The 12,768-nt window shown below is 38.8% G+C and overlaps 1 protein-coding gene across 3 annotated transcripts in view; it reads right to left on the bottom strand.

The window, feature by feature from the left end:
• CAMK4 (calcium/calmodulin dependent protein kinase IV) overlaps positions 1–12,768 on the bottom strand; it is a 156,224-nt gene that overhangs the window by 55,677 nt on the left and 87,779 nt on the right. For all 3 annotated transcript variants that reach the window (XR_013943275.1, XM_080573223.1, XM_080573225.1), the window contains 2 exons: positions 11,488–11,550; positions 10,782–10,864 (listed from right to left, as the gene is read on the bottom strand). Coding sequence is in view for 2 of the 3 variants with exons in the window: in XM_080573223.1 (XP_080429349.1) it covers positions 10,782–10,864; positions 11,488–11,550 (146 nt within the window). In the remaining variant the exon portion in view is untranslated. The remainder of the gene's footprint in view (positions 1–10,781; positions 10,865–11,487; positions 11,551–12,768) is intronic.

Below are 12,768 nucleotides of genomic sequence, written 5' to 3' on the forward strand. Positions count from 1 at the left end.
CAGATAAAGTTAAGAATTAAAAAAAAAAAAAAAAAGACATCTGTTAAATGCAGTCTTTTTTATAAAAAATAAAAATAAAAATTTCCTCCAATCATCACAATCGAAGAAATGTTGAAGCTCCTGTCTTCCTGTCAATTCCCAGCCAATGCAAGAAAGGCATCTACCAACTGCCTGTCTCCTGGAAACATGGGAGATCAAAGAGATGCTCAGGACTGGCACCCTGACCACAGCATGTAAATCAGAACTCCCTGCCTCACACAACTATATACCAGTATTGATAGGATATTGTTTTCATTATTTACATTTAAACACTCAATGGAAGAAGCACACAGAGGCTGAAGATGAAGACACTGTGAATTTACAATTTACAGTAAATGTATGTAATGAAGCATGGGCCCATATTTCAGGGGAGCAATTCAAGACAACTGTAAAATTATTGTGCAATGCACATGGCTCACCAGCTGAAGTTACCTTTGAGTAACATGCACTGGCAAGCCAATTACACCTCATGTAACATGTAGTTATCTTATTTGTTTTTCAGAAGTCTAGAGCCCAGAGAGATTGAGAATACAAACCTTACTCTTAATTAATGATAATCTAGCAAGTAGAAAGCCTGATCTTCTGTAACAGCAGTAAATGAAATAAGACATACTTATTCATACTAGAGATGAAAATTTATTTTTAAGGGTATTCTGCTTTAAAACTGAAACCAGCTCTTAGGCAGTAGGAAAGAGTACTGAAAGAAGACTCCTGTAGTTTAGGTCTGTTAATAAAGCTGGGGTATCATCTGCATATCTATTTTTTGCATTCTCCCTGTGATAGTTTACATAAGACAAAGGGTAGGTGTGCCAGTTTGCTACCTGAGACTAGTGAAGCTTCTTTACAAGGATTTTTCAGTTTCAGCTGGCAGCTTAACACTGACTCATTGTCCTTTTTTTCCATAAAGTGAAGGAAACTTGCAGGAATGTCTTATTTTTTTATTATGGAAATTAAACAATTATTTATACCTAGCTTACGGAATGATCTTTAAGAAATGCCTAGATGAAAAAAAATCAAGCCTTCACTGAGAGGACAGAAAAACAAGAAAGGTAATGGTAAGGAACTAATTAAATCCTGTCTTTGATATGCAAATGAAATAGCCTGGTAGGCCAAAAGAGTGTTTGAGAGAAAAACTGGGAGGAAGGCAGAAGGGAGTGGGAAAGAATGGATGCAGAAATGCCATTTTAAAGTCAAAGAAAAATTGGGTTGGCAGAACACTAAATTTGCTGGCACAAACACTCAGAAAATTCAAGACAGAACTTCACATCAATGATGACTTTCTAGAGCAAGCAAAAATACCATACTGATGCTATAGAGAATTCATATTCTCATACCTACCTGTGTAGAACCACATCTATGCCTGCACATACACAGTTAATGAAATACGCCAATTCAGTTATTTACACTTGTACCCAGCCAGACACACACCTAGTACATACTGATGGACATCAAGCCGCAAGTCTCCTAAAATGCCACCTGGTTTAACCTTACCTTTCCAAGCACACATGAATGAATTTGAAAGAAAACCTACTCCTGCTGTAAGGAGAAGCATTTCCCAAAGGCATCTCCCCTGCTCTCCTGTAGGGCAGCTAGGGATGCTGGTGCTCAGCTAAAGAACAAAACCATCTATAGTGGCACACTGCCCCACAAACCAAAAGGTAGCCCGGGCAAAGGCTGCAACCTTTCTCCTGTGATTAGTGCTCTTGTCTGTGCAGCAGGCAGATGAAATCTGGCAGCTTCCATATGGTCATTAAGAATGCATACTGAAGTGTTTAACAACTTGGAGTAATGTTTGCCAAATCCCACCCAGCCTTGGTAGCGTTTCTGTTCATTCTGAGTACTCGGAGGCTTCTGACAATATTCTTTAGTTTTCCAGGCAGTTTTCAGTGTAGCCTCTAGACATCTATGCTGTTGCTCTGCTATGGAAGTGTGAAGCATCCTCTGCTGCTTATAATGTTTTCATTATGCACATCTTCATCAGAGTCTATATCAGCACTGGCATAAAGTCCTACAGATGTTCACCACACATCTGCAGCCTGCAGTGTAATTTGGAAGGACCATACACTGGATTTTACTCTTGTTGGGACCTTCCCCTTATAACTTGTTATTTCACATTCATATGAAGCCACTGAAAGCAATAGGATATCACTGTAAAAGAATGTGGACACACTTGCTCTGCAGATACTGTATTACTCATGTGGAAAACAATAAAAGGAGGAGTGGAGTCCTGCTAAACTAAACACATTTGATCTAAAAATCAATAAAATGTACAAAACACTCATATCCTAACTCTTTTTATAGTTTAAGGAAAGATCTTGAATCAAGGCACAGGAGAAACACTGTTAGCTCTTGGGTCTGTCAGAGACTTCCTGTAAACATTGTAGTCTACAGCTACAGAGTCTGTAGGTATATACTTCACCTTGTCACCTGCACAGAGCTGTTAAGATCTCTAACTTTCAAACAAATTTGAAAGCTAATTTTGTAGATAATTGAGGAAATCAGCCAGGGCTTGATCCTGTTCCTATTTAAATTAACAGAGGCAGATCTCTATCTTCTCTAGCATCCAGGACATGTCTACATAATATATCTTTCTTTTTTTTTTTTTTTTTCTCAGTCTTTACCAGCAAGAGTTTCAGCCACATAGCCCAGGCCCCAGAAGGCAAGGGCACAGACTGGAAGAATGAAAAAGCACCCACAGTAGGAGAAGAACAAGTTTGAGACCAGCTAAGGAACCTGAAGGTGCACAAGTCCATGGGACCTGATGACATACAACTATGGGTCCTGAGGAAACTGGTGGATTAAGTTGCTAAGCCACTGTCCACCATATTTGAGAAGTGGTGCATGTCTGGTGAAGTTCCCACTGACTGTAAGAGGGGAAACATAAAACCCTAATTTTTAAAAAGGGAAAAAAGGAAGGCCCATGGAACTACAGGTCAGTCAGTCTCACCTCTGTGCCCAGCAAGATCATGAAACAGATCCTCCTTGAAACTATGCAAAGGCACATGGAAAATAAGAAAGAGATCAGTGACAGCCAACATGGCTTCACTAAGGACAGGTCGTGCCTGACAAATCTGGTGGCCTTCCATGATAGGTTACAGCATTGGTGAATAGGGGAAGAGCAATTGACATCATCTACCTGGACTTGTGCAAAGCAGCTGACACTGTCTCCCACGATATCCTTGTCTATAAATTGGAGAGACATGGATTTGATGGATGGACCACTTAGTGGGTAAGGAATTGACTGAATGGTTGCACTCAACGATTTGCGGTCAATGGCTCAACGTCCAGCTGGAGATCAGTGATGAGTAGTGTTCCTGAGGGGTAAGTATTGGGCTGGCACTGTTTGACATCTTTGTCAGTGACATGGACAATGAAATTCTGTGCACCCTCAGCACAGCAAGCTTTGTGGTGCAGCCAACACTCTAGAGGGAAGGGATGCTATCCTGAGGGACATGGACAGGCTGAGAGGTGGGTCTGTGCAAAAATCCTGAAGTTCAACTGCCAAGTGCAAGGTCCTGCCCCTATGTCAGGGCAATCCTAAGCACAAATACAGAGTGGGCAGAGAACAGATTGTGAGCAGCTCTGAGAAGAAGGGGGTTGTTGTTTGATGAGAAGCTCAACATGAGCCAGCAATGTGCACTTGCAGCCCAGAAAGCCAACTGTATCCTGAGCTGCATCAAAAGAAGTGTGGCCAGCAGGTTGAGGGAGGTGATTCTCCTCCTCTAATCTGTTCTTGAGAGACCCCACCTGGAGCTCTGAGTTCAGTTCTGGGGCCCTCAGCACAAGAAGGACATGAACCTCTAGGAGAAAGTCCAGAGGAGGACCATGATGGTCCAGGTCAGAGGAATGGAGCACTTTCCCTATGAAGACAGAGAGAACTGAGATTATTTAGCCTAGAAAAGAGAAAGCTCTGGAGAAACCTTATAGAAAACTTTGCGTACTTAAAGGGGGATTTTACAAAAGCTGGGGAGGAACGCTTCATCAGGAAGTGCATTGAAACAAGGGGTAATGACTTTAAACTAAAAGAGGGAAGATTTCAATTATATTTAAGAAAGAAGTTCTTTACTCTGAGGGTGGTGAGGCACTGGAACAGGTTGCCCAGAGAAGCTGTGGATGCTCCATCCCTGAAAATGTTCAAGGCCAGGCTGGATGGGGCTTTGAGCAACCTGATTTATTGGGAGGTGTCCCTGTCCATGGCAAGAGGGTTGAAACTGTATGGTCTTGAAGGTCCCCTCCAACCCAAACCATTCTATGATTCCATTACAGAGATGAGGCCATAGCAGAAAAAGTTTGCTAGTGATGCTGGAACTGCAAGGAGTCTCAGTATTGACGGTATTTAACAAACTTAGAGCTTCACAGGCACTGATTTGCTCTCCCTTAAGAACGCTTGCCCCCCTTCCTGAATGGGTTAATGGCATACAGCTTGGTCCCAACTAGGACAAACTCATGGCAATAATCCCTGCAAAGCTATTCCTGTTATTTCTTGAGCAATAACAACAAAAGGCAAGAGGACAGTTTAAATGAGAATGTTTTAAATGAAAAGGCTTCCACAGTGGAGTTAAGAACCAGGCAAGCTTTAATGTTACATCAGTTCACAATTAGAAAGTGGCAGGAAGCCAGCCAGTATTATAATTGCACCATCATCATTGCTTGAGTCATTTATCCATACATATACAATTGTAATTATGTGTCCTCTGGTGCCTAGAATTTCATCTAATTCTAAGTGCAAGCACTGACCACACCGTAAGTAGTGTCTTATATACAACCATTTCAAAAATTATTTGTATCTCTTGTCTTGAAGAGAATATTGTAGTCAAATAGACACTGGCTGACTTAGAACAATTCTGGCCAGTGATGGAGAATAAGGTGCTGACTGTAAACTAGTCTAAAGGCATTATTACAACTCTGTACAGGAAAGAAATATCAAATTACATTAGAAAGCCTACAAATGAGCCATAACACACACCTCTTTATTCTGTAAATTACTGTTTTTTATCATTACTACAGCTGAAATCAAGAGACACTAAATGAGCTATTATAACATCAATAAGCATTTTTACTAGAGCCAATTTGTGTGTTGCCTTCTGTTTTTCATAGAATAGGGCATATTTGGTGAAGCCAGTCAGACCTTTTTTTTTTTTTTCACAGTCCTGCAAAAGTGAGGGGGCTCTATCTTCCTCATGTAAAATAGAATTCAAAGGACTGCTGTGACTCATGCTCAGAAGACAAATTGCCACCACTTAATGGGACCAGCCAGCAGAAACAAATAAAAATACTACTCTGCCACTGATTTATAAAACACCCACACTTTTGGGACCAATGAATTCTCTTACTCTTTTTCATGTACCTTAGCAATTCTAATTTCCATATGCAGAAACAAGAAGGCTTCAGGAAATTTTGTTCACAAGAGCACTTGTGAACAGCAAATGCTGTTCACATTTCATTTCATTTCATTTCATTTCAGCATCTCTTAAAAAGACAAGTTCTTTAGAAAAAGTAATTCCTATATATGCTACCATAAAAGAAGGTACTATCAGTTTAAATCTATGTTTCAGATGAAATTATAAGAAATCTGAAATGAAAATTGAACCAAGAGGTAGTCAGCCATAGGCAGTATTTTTAGACAATGGTTGGTGTACTTAATAATGAAATGAAGAAAGAAACAAAAAAACCTGTGGTCAAGATGACAAAGTACAGACAAAGAAAACATATGGATTGTCATAATCATTTGAAGCACAAAAAAGAAAGAGACTAATAAAAACTATTCTTATCCATCTGCACATATTGTGAGCCAAATGAAGGTAAAGTAGAGCTATTTTTTTCTTTTAAAGTAGAGCCTTTTGCTGAAATTAATTTGTAAAAGTGATGTATCAGTGATTCAGCTGAAAGGCAATACATATCAATAAAATCTGAATGGAAAAGACCAACTTCAAGAAAATGTAGCTTATAAAAAACAGATACCAGACTTCATTGAACTGCAAGACCTATTACTACCTGTCACAATAAAGAGGTTAATCGGTAGAAGCAAAACCAGATCAACAAAGGGACCAAGAATCTGATGAAACACATCATGCAGTAGAAAAGAAAGTCAAAGTTAAAAGTATCCAGCAATTACATTTACGTAGAGAGTGAAGAAGGGATGGAGGGTAAAAGGAAGAGATGAGAGAAAAATATAACTGGACCAAGCTTAGGTCATTATTTTAAAAGGAAGGAACTATAAAGAAAATTGAAGAGAGTAATCAAAGGTGTTAACAGAATATAATGAGAAGATTGAGTATATATGTAAACAAACCTTTCAACAGTCTAAAGTTTACTGATTATTAATAGAAGTGTGTTAAAAAAAATAGCTTGATGAACAATTTGGTTCTATCAAATAGTCAAGTCTAATACTTTTTCTAGGAAAAAGACATCAATTTTTATGGTGTCAAGTCATTCTACATTCCATGATCATTGCTGAATTCAACTTTTTTCTCTTTTTTTTTTTTTCACTGAGATCTTAAATTTATATTAAAACGTTTGAGTTAAATTATTTGAGATTGAATTCAGTTCTATCTATCTGAGAGTATTTAGAGGGTTAATTCCATCAATTCTGCCATTATCTTTCTCCTTTTAACATGGAGAAGAGGTGAAATGGAGAAAAGCTTTTTGATTATAAATCTGCCTTTTAAAGTATCCACATAGAATTTATCATTTTATTCTGTATGCACAATACAATGTCATACAAAAAACTGATAAAACTCAATTTAATTATTTCTTTCCATCACTCAAACTTCTCATATAAAAGATGTGTCTATGGTCTGAACTCAGTGACACACTTCGTAAGAAGATGCAGTGAGAAGGATGATGTGATAGAGGGATGAAAACTGATCTTTTCCCTTCACTGTTCTCCTCACCCTGCAATTTCCTACCCACAAATGTAGTAGAAAAAAAGGTCCTTAAAAGACTGGTCTTGCAGACAGAGAAAGCAGGGACGAGTCTTAGTGCAATCAGTGCACCATGCATTTGAACAGCTGGGTTACATCTGGGTTTCTGTTTTTCTCAGTGAGATCATGCCCCAGCACCAGTGAAAACTGGCATCAGTATTGCAGCAGTGTGAGAAATGCAGCCATATGCTCTTGGACGTACAGGGCTGGGATGCTCAGAAGCACTAGAGTTGTCCTTCAGGACTCTGTTACAATGCCACTGTTCAAAATGTTCTTCAAGCATGCGTGGCTGTTTCAAACATCCAGGAAAGAAAGAGGAAGGCCAAACAATTTTAAAGGCATGTTTGCCAGAACTGGGATGGAGACACAGCTTTAGGAATGAACTAGAATACCACTTAATTTACACCTACTAGACCTACTGGTGTTCTCTCTCTTTTGGTCATTTTGTCCATTGGTTTGTCTTACTTCACAACCTTTGTGACTACTCACTTACTGGGGTGATGAAAGCCATCATGCAAACTAGCAATAAATATTACAATTTACATAAACTTCTCCAGTTTGGTGTGGAGTTGTATTTATTGTGTTTGGCATGTCAGAATATGGCCTACAATGTGATTTATGAAGTCTGAGAAATAGCCTTTTAAATATATAAGCAAAACCAACTTGATTCAATTATATCAGCGAGGATGTGTAACTGACATATTTGTTGGAATTTATCGCCTTTTGGGTAACACAATTGACCATCATATGACAGGTTATTTAAGCAGTAACATGGATTATATGATAGAAATATTAAATATGGTGAAGGAAGTTTGTGTTAGAGTGGCATGAAACCTGCAGCACATCAGGAAAAGTAATACAATTCCAGAGAGTGAATCTGACTTGGGCATTTTCAAAATCACCTTCATGATAAGGAGAAAGAGTGTGTGAACAAATTTGCTCATCTGCAGCTCAAATACTGTGCAAAAGAAGAATGGACAAATGGGATGGCAGAAAGCAGTAAAATAGTTAATAAAAAAAGTATCTGCATGTTATCAGAAAGAGCAGTACCTGTAACACCAATGAACGTGTTCATAGTAAGGAGAGCAGATACAGTGGTGTGATTGATCCAGTTGTATCATCTGCTAGCAGATAATTTGGAAGAGGCCAAAGGACAACTCCTTCAGAGTACAAAAGTCACTTTGCTGTTTGTGTATAGCAGGTGGTTTACAAAGTTGTGTAGCTGTCCACCAAGCATGTAAGGTCCTGCAAACCCATGGGGTGGTCCCTGCCCACATCACAGTCCTGCTTGCCCACATGTTCTCTGTGCAGGGTCTTTTCTCAAGAACAAGGGAGATTCTTGAGACTTGGTGAAGTCTGCCATCCATATCTGTCACAACCTCACTGTCCAGCAGGAGATTTCCCAGAGCTGTTTGGCTTTAGACTGAGACAGGAGTCATGCAAGCACAGCAGAGGGAGTGCACTGAGATTCTTGCTATGTCAGAATATTCAGGATGTCATCCTTCACACTTGATATAAATATATATAGATTGAAAACATAAAGCATGAAAGGGGAATTCTGCCCTAGGGCAGAAAGCTAAGTTTATTTTCAGTGAAACTCAAAAGGAAGCCACTGTATATCATAATACAAGAGTTAGCCCTTCAGCCCTGCTGAAAAAGAAGAAAGGGACAGCTAACATTTAATTCATGTTATTACTGCAGAACATCTTGGCTGCATATTTCTATTAGAGGTGGTTTTTTTTTGTTTTTGTTTTTTGTTTTTTTTCCCAGATCACACACCAGATAAGACTGCATTGCCAAAGTTTCCAGTTTTGTTATATATGGAGAAACAGAGGAGGCTTAACTCAGAAGAGCTCCATAGTATTAGTTCTCATTTGTAGCATCACAAGGGGGCACCGCAATTCTAGTAAACATCTCTCTTCAGGCAACACCAGGCAGCTTTTTGTAAGCAAACTGTAAAACCAAACCAAACTTGTAAACTTGTAACCAAGCTTGTAAACCAAACCACTAAGCATATGATTTCGGTGAAAGATAAACCTGAGTACTCAAATGCCATAATCACATCCTGAGTACAGATAACAGAATGTTGAAAATGTCGTAATGTTGAATTCTAGTTCTGTCATGTAACACAATGCCACATCCCAGATCACATGTGGTCTTTTCAGTTCTCCCCCTCTACTCTGCTCATGTGAGACCCACCTGGAGTAGTTGATTCAGCTCTGGGGTGCCCAGCACAAGAAGGACATGGGTCTGTTGGAGGAAGTCCAGATGAGGGCCATGAGGATGATCAGAGGGCTGGAGCACCTCTCCTATGAAGACAGGCTGAGGGAATTGGGGTTATTTAGCCCAGAGGGTGGTGAGGCAGAGGAACAGGTTGCCCAGAGAAGTTGTGGGTGTCCCATCCCTAGAAGTGTATAAGACTGGGCAATATGGGGCTTTGAGCAACCAAGTCTTGCGGAAGGTGACCCTGCCCATGGCAGAGGATTTGGAACTGTATGGTCTTGAAGGTCCCTTCCAACCCAAACCGTTCCACGATTCTATGATTCTTCTATCACACACATGGCTGATGCTCATAAAGTAAACATTTTACTGGCCTAGTTGTGTTTTTCCCTTTGCAAACTCTCATTAAACACTCCTGTATAGTATCCCAACCTTTGGAAAAAATGCCCAATCTGAAGCCACGTAGATATACAAGAGGCTATGTGAAAGGTAAGGCATCTTGCACAGGGTCCTCCATAGCTTGGTGCTTATTGGTTGTTTAACTTGTAGCACATCTTTCCTGATTGCTTTGACTAACTATTGAGAGACCATGCACCTTTCTTCTGCTGAACCACAGACGTTGCAAGAGGAGTTGTTTTTGTTGTTATAGTTCAGAAGTAGTTCATCTCAAGGCTGTAGCTATGAACACGGTATACAAAAGAGTATGCTTTTGTTTTCTCAGTCAAAGAGCCCTTCAGACTGAGTCTTCAATGCATACTTTATGTAACAGTCCTCTAAAATATTAAACTTTAAAAACAAAGAAGGAGGATTAAATTGCCTGTCCTTGCATGAGTTTGAAGGCACTGTACCTTCATGTACTTTCTGTAATCTAACTTCAGTGAACTAACTGATTTACTCAAACCGGTATAAAGTGCATTTCATATTTTCTCTTGCTCTAAAACAAACAAAAATCAACAACAAACAAACAAACAAACAAACAACAAATCTACAACAGCAGAGTATTGCCACAACACTATCATAGAATTTTTTTAAGATTAAGTATGTGCAAGATTAAGGATGTGGAGCACCATGAACAAATTACTTTCAGACTCAATAGCTGTCTTGCAGAACCATTTTAACAAAAGGAGAGGTTTTATAAATAGAATGACTATCAAGTAATATTTCTTTTTTGCTACTCTGCTTATCAACTTTTAATCTGACATAACACAATCCTCCTGGCTAGCTGATTGCCACCTACCACATTTTATGATGACCTGTCAATGTGATTTTACCAGTTTTCCCTGCCTTTTGTCTGCTTCAGCATGATTTAACACTATGCACGTGCAGAACACCTTTCTTGCACTGTATGTGCTCTTCAGAACTTACTGACAATTTCTTCCATTCTCTAGTCATGTAACATTTCCAAAACAAAATCCTGATAATCACATTTCCAAATATGTTTTTGCAATTAGTTCTTGCAGATATTTACTCGTGTGAATAAATCATATGTTGATCAAATAATTCCAGTAATTACTGACACATGGACTATGTGCAGAGCAAAAACCTGGATTATAACTTCCCAGAGGGACGTACAGAGTGAGGTTTGTACAGACAACTTACCTGTCAAATAGTTCTCCACCTGTGACCAATTCCAGAACAAGACTGATTTCGGTAGGGGTCTCAAATATCTCCTTCAGTTTTATCTGGTAAAAGACAACAAAAAGGATTCATTTTTGTATTTGTCTTCTTGCTTGGCACATCACGGGGCCAACAGAAAGACACAGACTCCAGCCAGTAAAGCAGAGGATGATACCAGCTGAAGTTGGTGTCATTTACTTTGCAGTTCAGCACATTATTATACACATTCTCTCACACTTTTTTTTTTTTTTCTGGCTTTATTCCCTATACATTCCCTTTTTTTGTTGCTGGTTGCTATAAATCCTTCTGCAACCTCTATGTAATACAAGAATTTTAGAATCTACTTTCTTTAGTGCTCGTCAATACCTCTCTGTAAATCTTTCAGTGTAAGCTGAAGTCTCCCCAAAGATTGAAAATGCCAAATTTCTCCTATCCTTTACAGAGCTCTTTTTGTACAGTTTCTGACCCAACTCTGTAAGAACATCAATAGTTTACTTTAAAGTATAATTCAACAGTCTTGCATAATGAATTGCTAATGAGCACATGAGGAGAAACCAAAGCTTTAATCTAAGACTCTCACAAATCTATATAGGTGAGCCACAGTAGTCCATGTGGAGCTCTCGGGAACACAGGCATTTTTATTTTTTATTTTTTAAAAAGGAATGGATTGGAACATAGCTGAACTTACAATGTTGGGATGTGAAAGGCGAAGAAGCACTCCAATTTCTGTGCGGACAATTTTCTTGTCTACCTGGTTAAAAGCCGGGAGGAAAAAAGGTGAATAATTGATTTCTCTGTTCACCATAGAAAATTCTAGTTGTATCATAGAAAAAGATGTATGAACAGCAGTTCTAGATCTCTTGGGAGAAAACAATGATGCAAGGTACACAAATCAAGTATATTGTAAAGAACAGTCTTCCATCATCACGAGACAGATACTATAACAGAAAAACATCTATGTAGCAAAATGATCACAAATGTACATGTAAATCATGAAAGAAGTAGACTATAGAAAAGGTATCAGAGAAAGCTCCATGAATTCCTATTTCTATTCAAGCTCTGCCCTTGTGTACTGCTACTCTCCAGTTTTTGCTAGAATAGCTTCCTTTAAACACACTCTGGTCACCAGCTGTACTTACATAGTTTTCTGCAGGTAGGATGAGCACATCAAAGCAGTGTAACATGCTGCTTAGGACAAAAAAGCAATGCAAAGGTCAAACACGCCCCAGCCGCAGGCAGGGTGTAAGGTTTAACTTCAACTTGCTTCAGACATATCTGACAGAAAGGTCTACTTACGCAAAGACTATCCCTTTGATTAAACTCTGAGAGGATTAGCTTTTCCCTTTCCTTCCCTTCTCAAATTTCTGGCTTTTACGATCCAGGCACAACCAAGCTATGCCCTCTTGGGGGAAACTGGTCATTTCCCACAAGAAATGCAGACCTGGGCAGTATTTCAGTCAGGAAAGATAACTGCTGATCACCCTGAACTTGAATGCTTAAGCAAGCAAGAAAAATGCTCATAAGCAAATTAAGCATGCTTTCTATGTTACTAGGGTAATCAATACATTTATGGAAAAAAAAAAAACTCTCTTGGTTGCAAATATTTTCACAAAATCAAGAGAAATCCTACAACGATGAAAATTATAAACATTTTTCTTCTACAGCACTCTTCATCTCAGGGGTTATGAGCTGAATAAGAATCACCAAGGTAAATCACTAACTTTTTCCAAGCTGATGACACAAATGAAGTCAAACAGAAGATTTGTTTTGTTTTTAGCAGAGGCTTTTCATCGAACATTTATTTTTTCTTTTTTTTTCTTTTTTTTTTTTTGTTCATTTGTTTTACATAGTTGTTGTTCATAGATGAACTGTTACACTATACAAATCTTTAGAAGGGACATAAAATTATCTTCAAATTCTTAATGAAGAAGACATGCTTTAAAAATGATCCCTTCTTTATGACCTGAAA

This window comes from Anser brachyrhynchus (genome assembly GCF_964034855.1).
Source record: "Anser brachyrhynchus genome assembly, chromosome: Z".
In the NCBI taxonomy this organism is placed as follows: Eukaryota; Metazoa; Chordata; class Aves; order Anseriformes; family Anatidae; genus Anser; species Anser brachyrhynchus.